This window comes from Micropterus dolomieu, linkage group LG13 (genome assembly GCF_021292245.1).
Source record: "Micropterus dolomieu isolate WLL.071019.BEF.003 ecotype Adirondacks linkage group LG13, ASM2129224v1, whole genome shotgun sequence".
Taxonomy (NCBI): domain Eukaryota; kingdom Metazoa; phylum Chordata; class Actinopteri; order Centrarchiformes; family Centrarchidae; genus Micropterus; species Micropterus dolomieu.
In genome coordinates, this window is record NC_060162.1 from 1,059,507 (window position 1) to 1,070,793 (window position 11,287).

The 11,287-nt window shown below is 44.6% G+C and overlaps 1 protein-coding gene across 1 annotated transcript in view; it reads right to left on the reverse strand.

The window, feature by feature from the left end:
• The window catches only part of LOC123981787 (NACHT, LRR and PYD domains-containing protein 12-like), a 42,296-nt gene that overhangs the window by 16,813 nt on the left and 14,196 nt on the right, over window positions 1–11,287 (reverse strand). Inside the window, exons 5-7 of the mRNA XM_046066968.1 lie at window positions 10,309–11,101; window positions 8,612–8,785; window positions 3,958–4,131 (exon numbers count right to left, since the gene is read on the reverse strand). Of these exons, the coding sequence (XP_045922924.1) occupies window positions 3,958–4,131; window positions 8,612–8,785; window positions 10,309–11,101 (1,141 nt within the window). The remainder of the gene's footprint in view (window positions 1–3,957; window positions 4,132–8,611; window positions 8,786–10,308; window positions 11,102–11,287) is intronic.

Here is an 11,287-nt window from a genome sequence, read left to right on the forward strand (position 1 = left end):
ATGTGGAGCTCAACATTGCTCTGCCACAGTCAATGGACTAAACCACTAAAGAAGAAAATAGCATTAAGATCCTCAGTGTGGATCAGTATGATATCAGCTTTATGTCTGCAGTTTATTTTCACCACAACTTTCACATCATATTAATCTCAGCACAGAAGGAAAAAATGGTGTCTGACCTCAGAGTCTCCAGTCTGCAGTGTGGACTCTCCAGAAAACCACACAGCAGCGTCACTCCTGAATCCTGCAGCTTGTTGTTGAAACTCAGCTCTAGTTCTCTCAGATGGGAGGGGTTGGACTTCAGAGCTGAGGCCAGAGAAGCACAGCTGATCTCTGACAAACTGCAGCCCAACAATCTGAACAAAGAATAAACCTTTGAAATCATTCAGTGTTTAATAATCTGTTCAGAGTTGAAGAACCTTTAGAATGTATAAGTTTAGGAAATTGACCAAAAGAAGGTTAAAGTCAAGGGCAACTGACTTGGTTGACTGACTTGGTTGACGGTACTAGAACGTGTTTCATCCCTCATCCGAGAGACTTCTTCAGTTCTGACTGACTGGTCGGGAAACTCAGCTTTTTAACCTCTGTGGAGTCGTTTGCCAGGATCGTTGATACCGCTGGTTCGTTAGTGCTCCTGGCTGTTGTAACGACAGTCGTTATGGTCGTTAGAACTACCCGAGGCAGAGCCTCAACGACCTTCGTTGGCATCTTCACCTGAGGCCAATAGGTTACGTTTGTTAAGTTTCCTGGGAAGTGATGAAAGGACAGCATTGTAAGTGGGGGATAAGTGGTGGCGTAGACCCCCTCCTCTTTTCAGCGACGGCTTCAAAACTATTTCAAACCATCCATCTTCTCTGTCTAAAATGTGCACCTGGTGGTCCTCAAACGAGTGTCCTCTGTCCTTCAGATGTAAGTAGACAGCAGAGTCTTGACCTGAGGAGTTGGCCCTTCTGTGTTGAGCCATGCGTTTGTGTCGTGGTTGTTTAGTCTCCCCAATATACAGGTCTGTGCATTCCTCACTGCATTGGACCGCATCCACTAGATTGCTTTTCTTGTGTTTGGGTGTGCGGTCTTTGGGGTGGACAAGCATCTGTCTTAGTGTGTTCTTGGGTTTAAAAAAACACAGGGATGTTGTGTTTGTTGAAAATCCTCCTGAGTTTCTCTTTGTCATCTTCACCCTCAGACCGGAGTATGAAAGGATAGCCAGGAAAATTGCAGACAGAAACCACCTACGGTTTAACCTGAGATGCCGACAACACGATCTTATTCCCAACAGCCTACACCTAGGCTCCCCGGTGAAAGGACACAGAGCTGGAATAATCCTGGAGGATTAAACTTTGCCATCACACCACAGCAGCTACTTATAGTGGACCTCATTAAAGCTACAGAATCGGTCATTAGGAAAAACAAATCATGAGAAACAGAAGCAGAACAACTCAGACTAAAGGTATCTGCAACCCTTTCCAAGGCGAAGGCAGCCCTTTCCAACCTCACCATCCAAGAAAGGAAGGTTGTGACATTACTGAGCAAGGATCAAAACATCAGTATCTTACCTGCGGACAAAGGAAGATGCACGGTAATTCTTAACACAGCGGACTACCAGTTCAAGGTCAACACACTACTAATGGACACAAACACATATGAGACACTGAGGCGAGACCCAACCAGCGAATAAAAGAAAAAGACCGTAGAATGTCTAGAACAGCAACAAAAAGAAAACACCATCACCCGTGAACAATATTACCGTTTGTATCCTGGAGAAGCCATTCCTTGCATATATGGACTACCCAAGATACACAAAGAAGGAGCCCCACTCAGGCCGATTATCAGCAGCATTAACTCGGTCACCTACAACATTGCCAAACACATATCTACCATCTTAGCCCCCTTGGTGGGAAACACGCCTCACCACATCCCAAACTCCATTGACTTTGTAAACAAAGCTCGAGGACTGAAACTGGACCCAGATGAAACCATGGTGTCCTATGATGTGACTTCTTTGTTCACCTGCATCCCCACCATGGAGGCAGTAGAAACCGTAAGGAAATGGCTACTACAACACCCTGGACAACAGAACTAGCCTCAGCCCTGACCAGATCTGTAAATTACTCAACCTCTGTCTAAACACCACCTATTTCCAGTACAATGGAGGATTCTACAGACAGAAGCATGGCTGTGCCATGGACTCACCGGTTTCCCCTATTGTGGCTAAAAACTACATGGTAGAAATGGAGAGCAAAGCCCTCCACTCCTTCAGAGGAACAGCACCGAGTCACTGGGACAGGTATGTGGACGACACAGTGTTACGGCTGCCGCTGGCTGCCTTAGAGTAGTTGTGTTTTGGAGTTGTCTGAACAGTATGCAAATCCCCGCTGCAAGCACCTGTTGAGGATTGGTTCCCCTGGACCTGGAACCACCCACTTCCTGGTTGCTGTTTGCTGGCGTCTGATTGGTGTGGCCGAAGATCCAACCGAACCTGCCAACCAGGACTCACCAATCACCACCAGCTGGCCTACTTATAGTCTGTGTTCCTGCAGTTCGAGGCGACTGTGAGCCAGTGATCAGTTTGCCTTGTTGTTGGTTGTGTACCCCTGTGAATTTCTTGAGTGTTGAATTTACCTGTTTCTGTCGGTTGCCTGCTTAAGTGACTCTTGTCAGTTAGAAACTTTGTGAACTACAGAATGTGAGTGGCACCCTTTAAGGTGGAAAATTGTCTGTTTGGTTACCCTACATTCCTGTACAGCATGTAGGTGCTGACCTCCTTTTGTTGTGTTTTTTTTCGGAGACAACTCATTTAATTAAACAATTGACTCAAACCTGAATTCAGTTGTCCTTACCACCTTAATTTATCCCAAATACCTTGTTACTGCCCTACCCTAACGAGCTGGGTTGTAACAACAGTAACATCAAGTCCACAACAACAGTTTGGACTTCCTGGACTGAGCTGTACACATTGAAGAGGACAGGAGTATCTAGAACCCCCCCTCTCACACACACACACACACAGACCAATACCTACTTTTCCATTCCCACCACCCACCCTGGAGCATAAGCTAGGGGTCATAAGAACCCTGAAGCACAGAGCAGACAACATACCAACAAGCGTCCAAGCCAGAGAGAAGGAACAGAACCACCTGAAGGGGGCACTTACAGTCTGTGGATACCCTAAATGGACCTTTGTGAAAACAGCCACAAGATCCAGGGAGAACAAAACTATGGGGAATGAGGAAAAGAAGGTCAAACGCAACAGAATTGTGATTCCATACGTATCTGGAGTATCAGAGAAACTCAGGAGGATTTTCAACAAACACCAAATCCTTGTGTTTTTTAAACCCAAGAACACACTAAGACAGATGCTGGTACACCCCAAAAACCACACACCCAAACACAAGAAAAGCAATCTAGTGTATGCGGTCCAATGCAGTGAGGAATGCACAGACCTGTATATTGGGGAGACTAAACAACCACTACACAAACGCATGGCTCAACACAGAAGGGCCAACTCCTCAGGTCAAGACGCAGCAGTTTACTTACATCTGAAAGACAAAGGACACTCGTTTGAGGACCACCAGGTGCACATTTTAGACAGAGAAGATGGATGGTTTGAAAGAGGTGTCAAGGAAGCATCTACACCAGGGTGGAGAAGCCGTCATTGAACAGAGGAGGGGGTCTACGCCACCACTTATCCCCCACTTACAATGCTGTCCTTTCATCACTTCCCAGGAAACTTAACAAACGTAACCTATTGTCAGTTAGAACTGAAGAAGTCTCTCGGATAAGGGACGAAACGTGTTCTAGTATCTTCAACCAAGTCCAGTTGCCCTTGACTTTAACCATCTTTGGATAACTATGATCCTCAGTGTGGATCAGTATGATATCAGCTTTATGTCTGCAGTTTATTTTCACCCCAACTTTCACATCATATTAATCTCAGCACAGAAGTAAAAAATGGTGTCTGACCTCAGAGTCTCCAGTCTACAGTGTGGACCCTCCAGAAAACCACACAGCAGCTTCACTCCTGAATCCTGCAAGTTGTTTCCACTCAGCTGCAGCTCTCTCAGATGAGAGGGGTTGGACTTCAAAGCTGAGGCCAGAGAAGCACAGCTGATCTCGGACAAACTGCAGCGCCTCAATCTGAACAAAGAGTTAAATTCAATTCAATTTTATTTATATAGCCAAATCACAACAACAGTTATCTCACAGCGCTTTCCATAAAAGAGCAGGTCTAGACCATACTCTGTGATGTTATTTACAGAATCCCAACAATTCCCACCAAGAGCAGCACTAGGCAACAGAGGCAAGGAAAAACTTCATTTTAAGAGGCAGAAACCTCGAGCAGAACCATGGCTCAGGGTGGGCGGCCATCTGCCTCGACCGGTTGGGGGTGAAGGAGAGAGAGAGAGAGAGAGAGAGAGAGGGCAAGAGAGGAACAGAGAGAAAGAGAGAGAGGGATGGAAGGAGAGAGAGAGGGGAGGGAGGCAGCCTACACAATATACAAACAGAGGTACAGACAGTAAAGGTGATGTTGCTATAGACTAAATGAAAAATGGTACAGATATATACAGTAATGTTTATGATAATAATCGTAATGTTAATGATTATAATAACAATAATAACAATAGGACTAGTAATAATTGTAGCAGAGGGTGTCAAGCAGGAAAACAGGCAACAGGTGACTTGCAACTACAGATCCAGACTCCACAGCTCCAGAGCCAGAAACACCTGCAGGAAGTGATAGGAGGAGAGAGGAGAGGGACGAGAAAGCACAAGACTACCAGAAAGGGGAGAAGTTGTGTTAGTAACATGCAATAATGGGATGAGGTTACATACAGAGGGAGAGAAAGTAGAGGAGAGAGGAGCTCAGTGCATCATGGGAAGTCCCCCGGCAGTCTAGGCCTATAGCAGCATAACTAAGGGATGGTTCAGGACTCACATGAGCCAGCCCTAACTATAAGCTTTATCAAAGAGGAAAGTCTTATGCCTACTCTTAAATGTGGAGATGGTGTCTGCCTCCTGAACCCAAACTGGAACCTGGTTCCACAGTAGAGGAGCTTGATAGCTGAATGCTGTGGCTCCCATTCTACTTTTGGAGACTCTAGGAACCACAAGTAACCCTGCATTCTGGGAGCGCAGTGCTCTGGTGGGGTAGTAAGGTGCTATGAGCTCTTTAAGATAAGATGGTGCCTGACCATTAAGAGCTTTGTAGGTAAGAAGAATGATTTTAAATTCTATTCTGGATTTTACAGGAAGCCAATGCAAAGAAGCTAAAACAGGAGAAATATGATCTCTTTTCCTGGTTCCTGTCAGAACACGTGCTGCAGCATTCTGAATCAGCTGAAGAGTCTTAATGGACTTCTTTGAGCAGCCTGATAATAAGGAATTGCAGTAATCCTGCCTAGAAGTAACAAATGCATGGACTAGTTTTTCTGCATCATGTTTGGACAGGATGTTCCTAATTTTTACAATATTACGTAGGTGAAAAAAGGCGGTCTTAGAAATTTGCTTAATGTGAGACTTAAACGACATGTCCTGATCAAAGATAACTCCAAGATTCCTCACAGTGGTGCTGGAGGCCAGGGCGATGCCATCAAGGGAAACTATATCTTTAGATAACGCGTCACGGAGGTGCTTGGGCCCCAGAACAATAACTTCAGTTTTATCTGAGTTTAACATTAGAAAATTACAGGTCATCCAGGTTTTAACATCCTGAAGGCACATCTGAAGTTTAGCTAACTGAATGAGTTTCATCTGGCTTGATCGATAGATAAAACTGAGTATCATCTGCATAGCAATGAAAGTTTATGGAATATTTCCTGATTATATTGCCTACAGGAAGCATATATAAAATGAACAGGATTGGTCCGTGGACAGATCCTTGTGGAACTCCATGACTAACTTTGGCGTGCATGGAGGACTCATCGTTAACATGTACAAACTGAAATCGATCTGATAAATAGGACTTAAACCAGCTTAGAACAGTTCCTTTAATGCCAATGATATGTTCCAGTCTCTGTAATAGGATCAGATGGTCAATGGTATCAAATGCAGCACTAAGATCTAGTAAAACCAGTACAGAGACAAGTCCTTTGTCTGATACAATTAGGAGGTCATTAGTAATTTTCACCAGTGCTGTCTCTGTGCTATGATGAACTCTAAATCCTGACTGAAAATCCTCAAATAAACTATGCTATGTAGAAAGTCACACAGCTGTTTAGCAACTGCTTTCAGAATAAATGATGGAGATAAAAATCCATTTGTAATCCAATCAGATGTGTTCAGGTTTTAAATGTGGAGCTCAATATTACTGTGTCCTAATCAATGAACTTTTCCCTAAAATGAGTAGAGGGACCTTGTCATTGTGTTATTGTGGGTCATCATATTGTCAGCCTTCTACAGACATCATACAACTGTTCATGTCAACACAGATCAATAATATTCTGCAGATCTCAGGTCAGTCTGGAATAATCATCCAATCTGACATGTTGTTTCTTTAGTTACTTAATTTTCTCCAGTTTCTTCTAATTCATAACAACCATTAGTCATTTAATGAAAAATACTCAGACAGATGTTTTCTATTCCAAAATGGCCAAAATGTTTAAGTCAATACAAACCTTACAAAGCTCTTTCACACCTGTCCCAGCACTTCTGATGCTCATTTCAAAGCACAGATTTAGCTTCTCCTCATCACCACTGTCATCTTCATCAATACACAGCTGACTGACTATGAGCTTCATCCTCATTCGTCTTTATAACTAGATCAAATATGCACTGAGCAAAGTGAGAGGCTCGTTCTCTTCCTCTCAAATGTGAGTACCTTCCTGTACAAATATAGTGTATTATTTATGCGTCCGATAAGTGACATCATTTCCTGACAGGAAGCATCATCACATGTTGAAATGTCACCTGTCGTTGATGACAGATCAGACACGATACTTCAAACAGCTGCATTTAGACATATGCTTCACCCTCTCTGTCTCAGTGCTGCTGTATGTGAGTTTCAGACTAAATTCAGAGCCAAACTCTTCAAAATGACAAACTTTAAAAAGAGCTGCTGTCAGAATCAGAAAAAGAATCACGTTTATTGCCCGGTACATTTTCACATAAGAGGAATTTGCCTTGGTATAAATTGGTGCACATGAACATAAATAGAAATATATAAAAAGTAAGGAGATCAAAAAATGTACAAGTATTCAAAAATTACAATAATACTATAATACAATTCTGACAAGTATGGGAAAAAGTTCACAACATGAGCATAAAGCACAGTTGAGTGTTGTTGTAAAGTGTGGGGTCAGGAGTGTGTATGTGTGTGTGTTTGTGTGTGTGTGGCGTACAGGTCCTGAAGAGATGGAAGGTGACAACCAATCACCTTCCCTGCAGACCGAATGATAGGCTGCAGCCTGCCCTTGTCCCTGGCAGTGGCAGCAGCGTACCAGATGTTTATGGAGGAGGTGAGGATGGACTCGGTGATGGCGGTGTAGAAGTGCACTATTATCGTCTTTGGCAGGCTTAACTTCTTCAGCTGCCACAGGAAGTACAGATGATGTTCAGTTGAGGTCCTGGGAGATGATGGTGCCCAGGAAGTCCACAGTGGCGACTGTGGAGTCACCCAGGATGATGGGGTAGGGTAGGGCTGGGCCCTTTCTAAAACCTACGATCATCTCCACTGTCTTCAGAGAATTGAGCTCCAGATTGTTCTGGCTGCACCAGGTTACCAGATGGTCAATCTTCCACCTGTAGGCAGACTCATCCCCTTCAGACATAAGCCCCATGAGGGTGGTGTCGTCCGCAAACTTCAGTAGCTTGACAGACTGGTGACTGGAGGTGCAGCTGTTGGTGTACAGAGAGAAGAGCAGAGGGGAAGAATGCAGCCTTGAGGGGATACGGTGCTGATGTTCCTGGAGTCAGAGACATGTCTTCCCAGCTCATGAGAATAGTGTTGCTGAATTACTGTCATGTCGGTACACCAGCCATTGTTGATGTAAAAACATACACCACCACCTTTTGTTTTGCTGGAGAGTTCCGTGTCGCGGTCTGCTCTGTAGACCTGGAATCCAGCCAGCTGCAGTGTGGAGTCTGGTATTTATTCACACAGCCACGTCTCCGTGAAGCACAGAACAGAAGATGAATAAAAGTCTCTGTTTTTCCGCACCAGTAGATGAAGTTCATCCAGTTTATTGCACAGTGAGCACACATTGGAGAGAAATATCCCCAGTAGGGGTGTGCGGTGTCCTCTTCAGCTTACCGGACCTCCTCACCTCACCGGATAACCAGCGAAGAGTGAAGTCTTGACCAGAATGTCCAATAATTCTACTGATGACACGAGAAAAGACGCAACTAAATCCGCTGGTGTTGTTCCCCTGATGTTTATGAGCTCTTCTCCGGTGAAAGGGCTTCAGGTATCACAGCAGAATGCAAAGTTAACAAACGTAAACAAAACAAACAGAGAGCACCAAAATACCATGGCTGCCATGAGCGGCGCAATCTTGCTCATATTGTGATTTGTGCTCAGACAAACCCACAAAACAAGAAAGCTGAAGGAAATTTAAAACTTCTGCTATGGATTTAAATTCGGTAGAAAAACACTGAGCGAGAGCAGAATACATGAACTGACCTCAGAGTCTCCAGTCTACATTGTGGACTCTCCAGTCCAGCAGACAGCAGCTTCACTGCTGAATCCTGCAGGTCATTGTTACTTAGCTGCAGCTCTCTCAGATGGGAGGGGTTGGACCTCAGAGCTGAGGCCACAACTTCACAGTGAGTCTTTGAGAGTCCACAGTCAGAAAATCTGTGATGACAGAGAATTTAAAACTTAAAGCAAAATAAAATCTGACACTTATAAAAACAGACCCTGTGCATTTTGCATCACAAAGCACATTTACATGAGCGGCAGCAGCTCAGCTGATCAGCTGGCCAGCCATTGATTACAATGTTTGTGGTTTGAAACTTGAGCTCTTGTCCACATGTCCAAGTGTCCTTGAGCAAAATAATGAACCACAAATTACTGCTTTAAACAAAAGTGTCCGCCAAATGACTGTAACATGTCATTTTGTGACTAACAGGGTGCTGTTCGTGTTTGTTAAACTTTAATTTAACGTGATGTTCACTAAGCTGTAAAATCACTTCAGGTTGTAACTGCACTCGTATGTATTTACCTCAGTCATATGGTTGTGTGTGTCACTCCATCTTATTATGTCACTCCACCTGCTTTTCATCTCCCATGAAATTAATTTAATTATTCCTATTCTCTGTATTGGGAATCTCGGGCAAATCACTTCTGTGGTTCAAATCCTACCTTTCGGGGCGTTCCTACAATGTTTTGTGGCAAGGACAGTTATCTTCCTCCCACTGCCTCTCCACAGTGGTGCCCCAAAGCTCGAAGCTAGGGCCCCTTCTCTTCTCAGTTTACACCACCTCACCAGGGCCGATCATTCGCTCGCATTGCTTGTCTTACCACTGATACGCAGACGATAAGCAGCTCTACCTCTCCTTCCCGCCCGATGACACCAGTGTCGCAGTGTGGATCTCGGACTGTCTCTCGGACATATCCACATGGAAGAAGGCTTGCCACCTTCAACTAAACCTCTCTAAGACTGAACTCTTGGTCATTCCAGCCAAGCAATCTATCCTCCACAACATCAAACTACAAAATGACTCCTTAACCATCACTCCAACCAGGGTGGTGAGAAACTTGGGTGTCATGATTGATGACCAGCTGTTCTTTTCAGACCATGTTGCTGCTGTCTCTCGGTGGTGCCGCTTTGCTCTATGCAACATAAGAATAATCAGGCCCTACCTCCCTCAGTACACCACCCAGCTTCTGGTACAAGCCATGGTTATCTCTTGCCTCAACTATTGCAATGCCCTCCACATCCACATGGATGAAGGCTGCAAATTCAATGAAAACCACAGTGGAAATGTGTGTGTTATAGGTACCAGGCTGCAGCACCATAAACAGCTGGATTTATCCTGAAATACAGGAAAGAATGATGAGACGTGGTCTGTTGTTAATGAAATCTTCTCATTTATGAGGAAAACCAGCAGAGCATGTGCTCTTGATTACAGTCCCTGGGTAAACTACAAAGATAGAAGATGATAGAAGATACTTGTGTCACTAACTTGATGGACAGAAACACAGAAATGGTGTTTGTAGACATTTGGTGTTTAACACATGTAGAATTATTTCAATAAGCAGCTCTTACAGTGTGGAAGGTTTTATATTGTGTGTGTGTAAAGTGTGTAACTTTACTGTAATACTGATGCTTCAGCTTTACGTTGCTTTACAGTGCTGATAATCACATCTGGACTTACCGAGCCTTTCTGCAGTTCCTCACAGCTGGAATCAGTCTCAGTCGTCCCTCCTCTGATGTGTTGTACTTCTGCAGGTCCAACTCATCCAGAACCTCCTCTGACATCTGCAGCATGTAGGCCAGAGCTGAGCAGTGGAACACAGAGAGTTTCTTCTTTGATCTGTTCTCTGACTTCAGGAACTCTTGGATCTCCTGATGTACTGAGTGGTCGTTCATCTCCATCAGACAGTGGAAGATGTTGATGCTTCTGTCAGGAGAGATCTTTGTATTCCTCTGTTTCAGGTTGTTGATGGCTCTCTGGATGATTTCTGGACTGTTGTCTGTCTGACCCAGCAGGCCTCCTAAGAGTCTCTGGTTGGACTCCAGAGAGAGGCCATGAAGGAAGCGAACAAACAGGTCCAGGTGGCCATTTTTACTCTCAAGGGATTTCTCCATGGATTCCCTCAGGAAGACATCGAGGGTTGAATCAACATGTTTTTTCCCCAGGAAGTCCTTCAGTCTCTCTGTGTTCCTGCTGGTGTAACAGTAGAACATGTAGACTGCAGCCAGAAACTCCTGAACGCTCAGATGAACAAAGCAGTAGACTGTTTTCTGGAAGATCACACTCTCTCTTTTGAAGATCTCTGTACAAACTCCTGAGTACACCGAGGCCTCTGTGACATCAAGACCACACTGCTCCAGGTCTTCTTGGTAGAACATGATGTTTCCTTTCTCCAGCTGTTCAAACGCCAGCCTCCCCAGCTTCAGAAGAACCTTCCTGTCAGCCTCCGTCAGCTTCTGTGGACTCGTCTCATGTCCCTCATCGTACTTCTGCTTCTTCCTCTTTGTCTGAACCAGCAGGAAGTGTGAGTACATGTCAGTCAGGGTCTTGGGCAGCTCTCTTCTCTGCTCTGTAGTCAACATGTGCTCCAGAACTGTAGCAGTGATCCAGCAGAAGACTGGGATTAGACACATGATGTGGAGGCTCCTGGAGGTCTTGA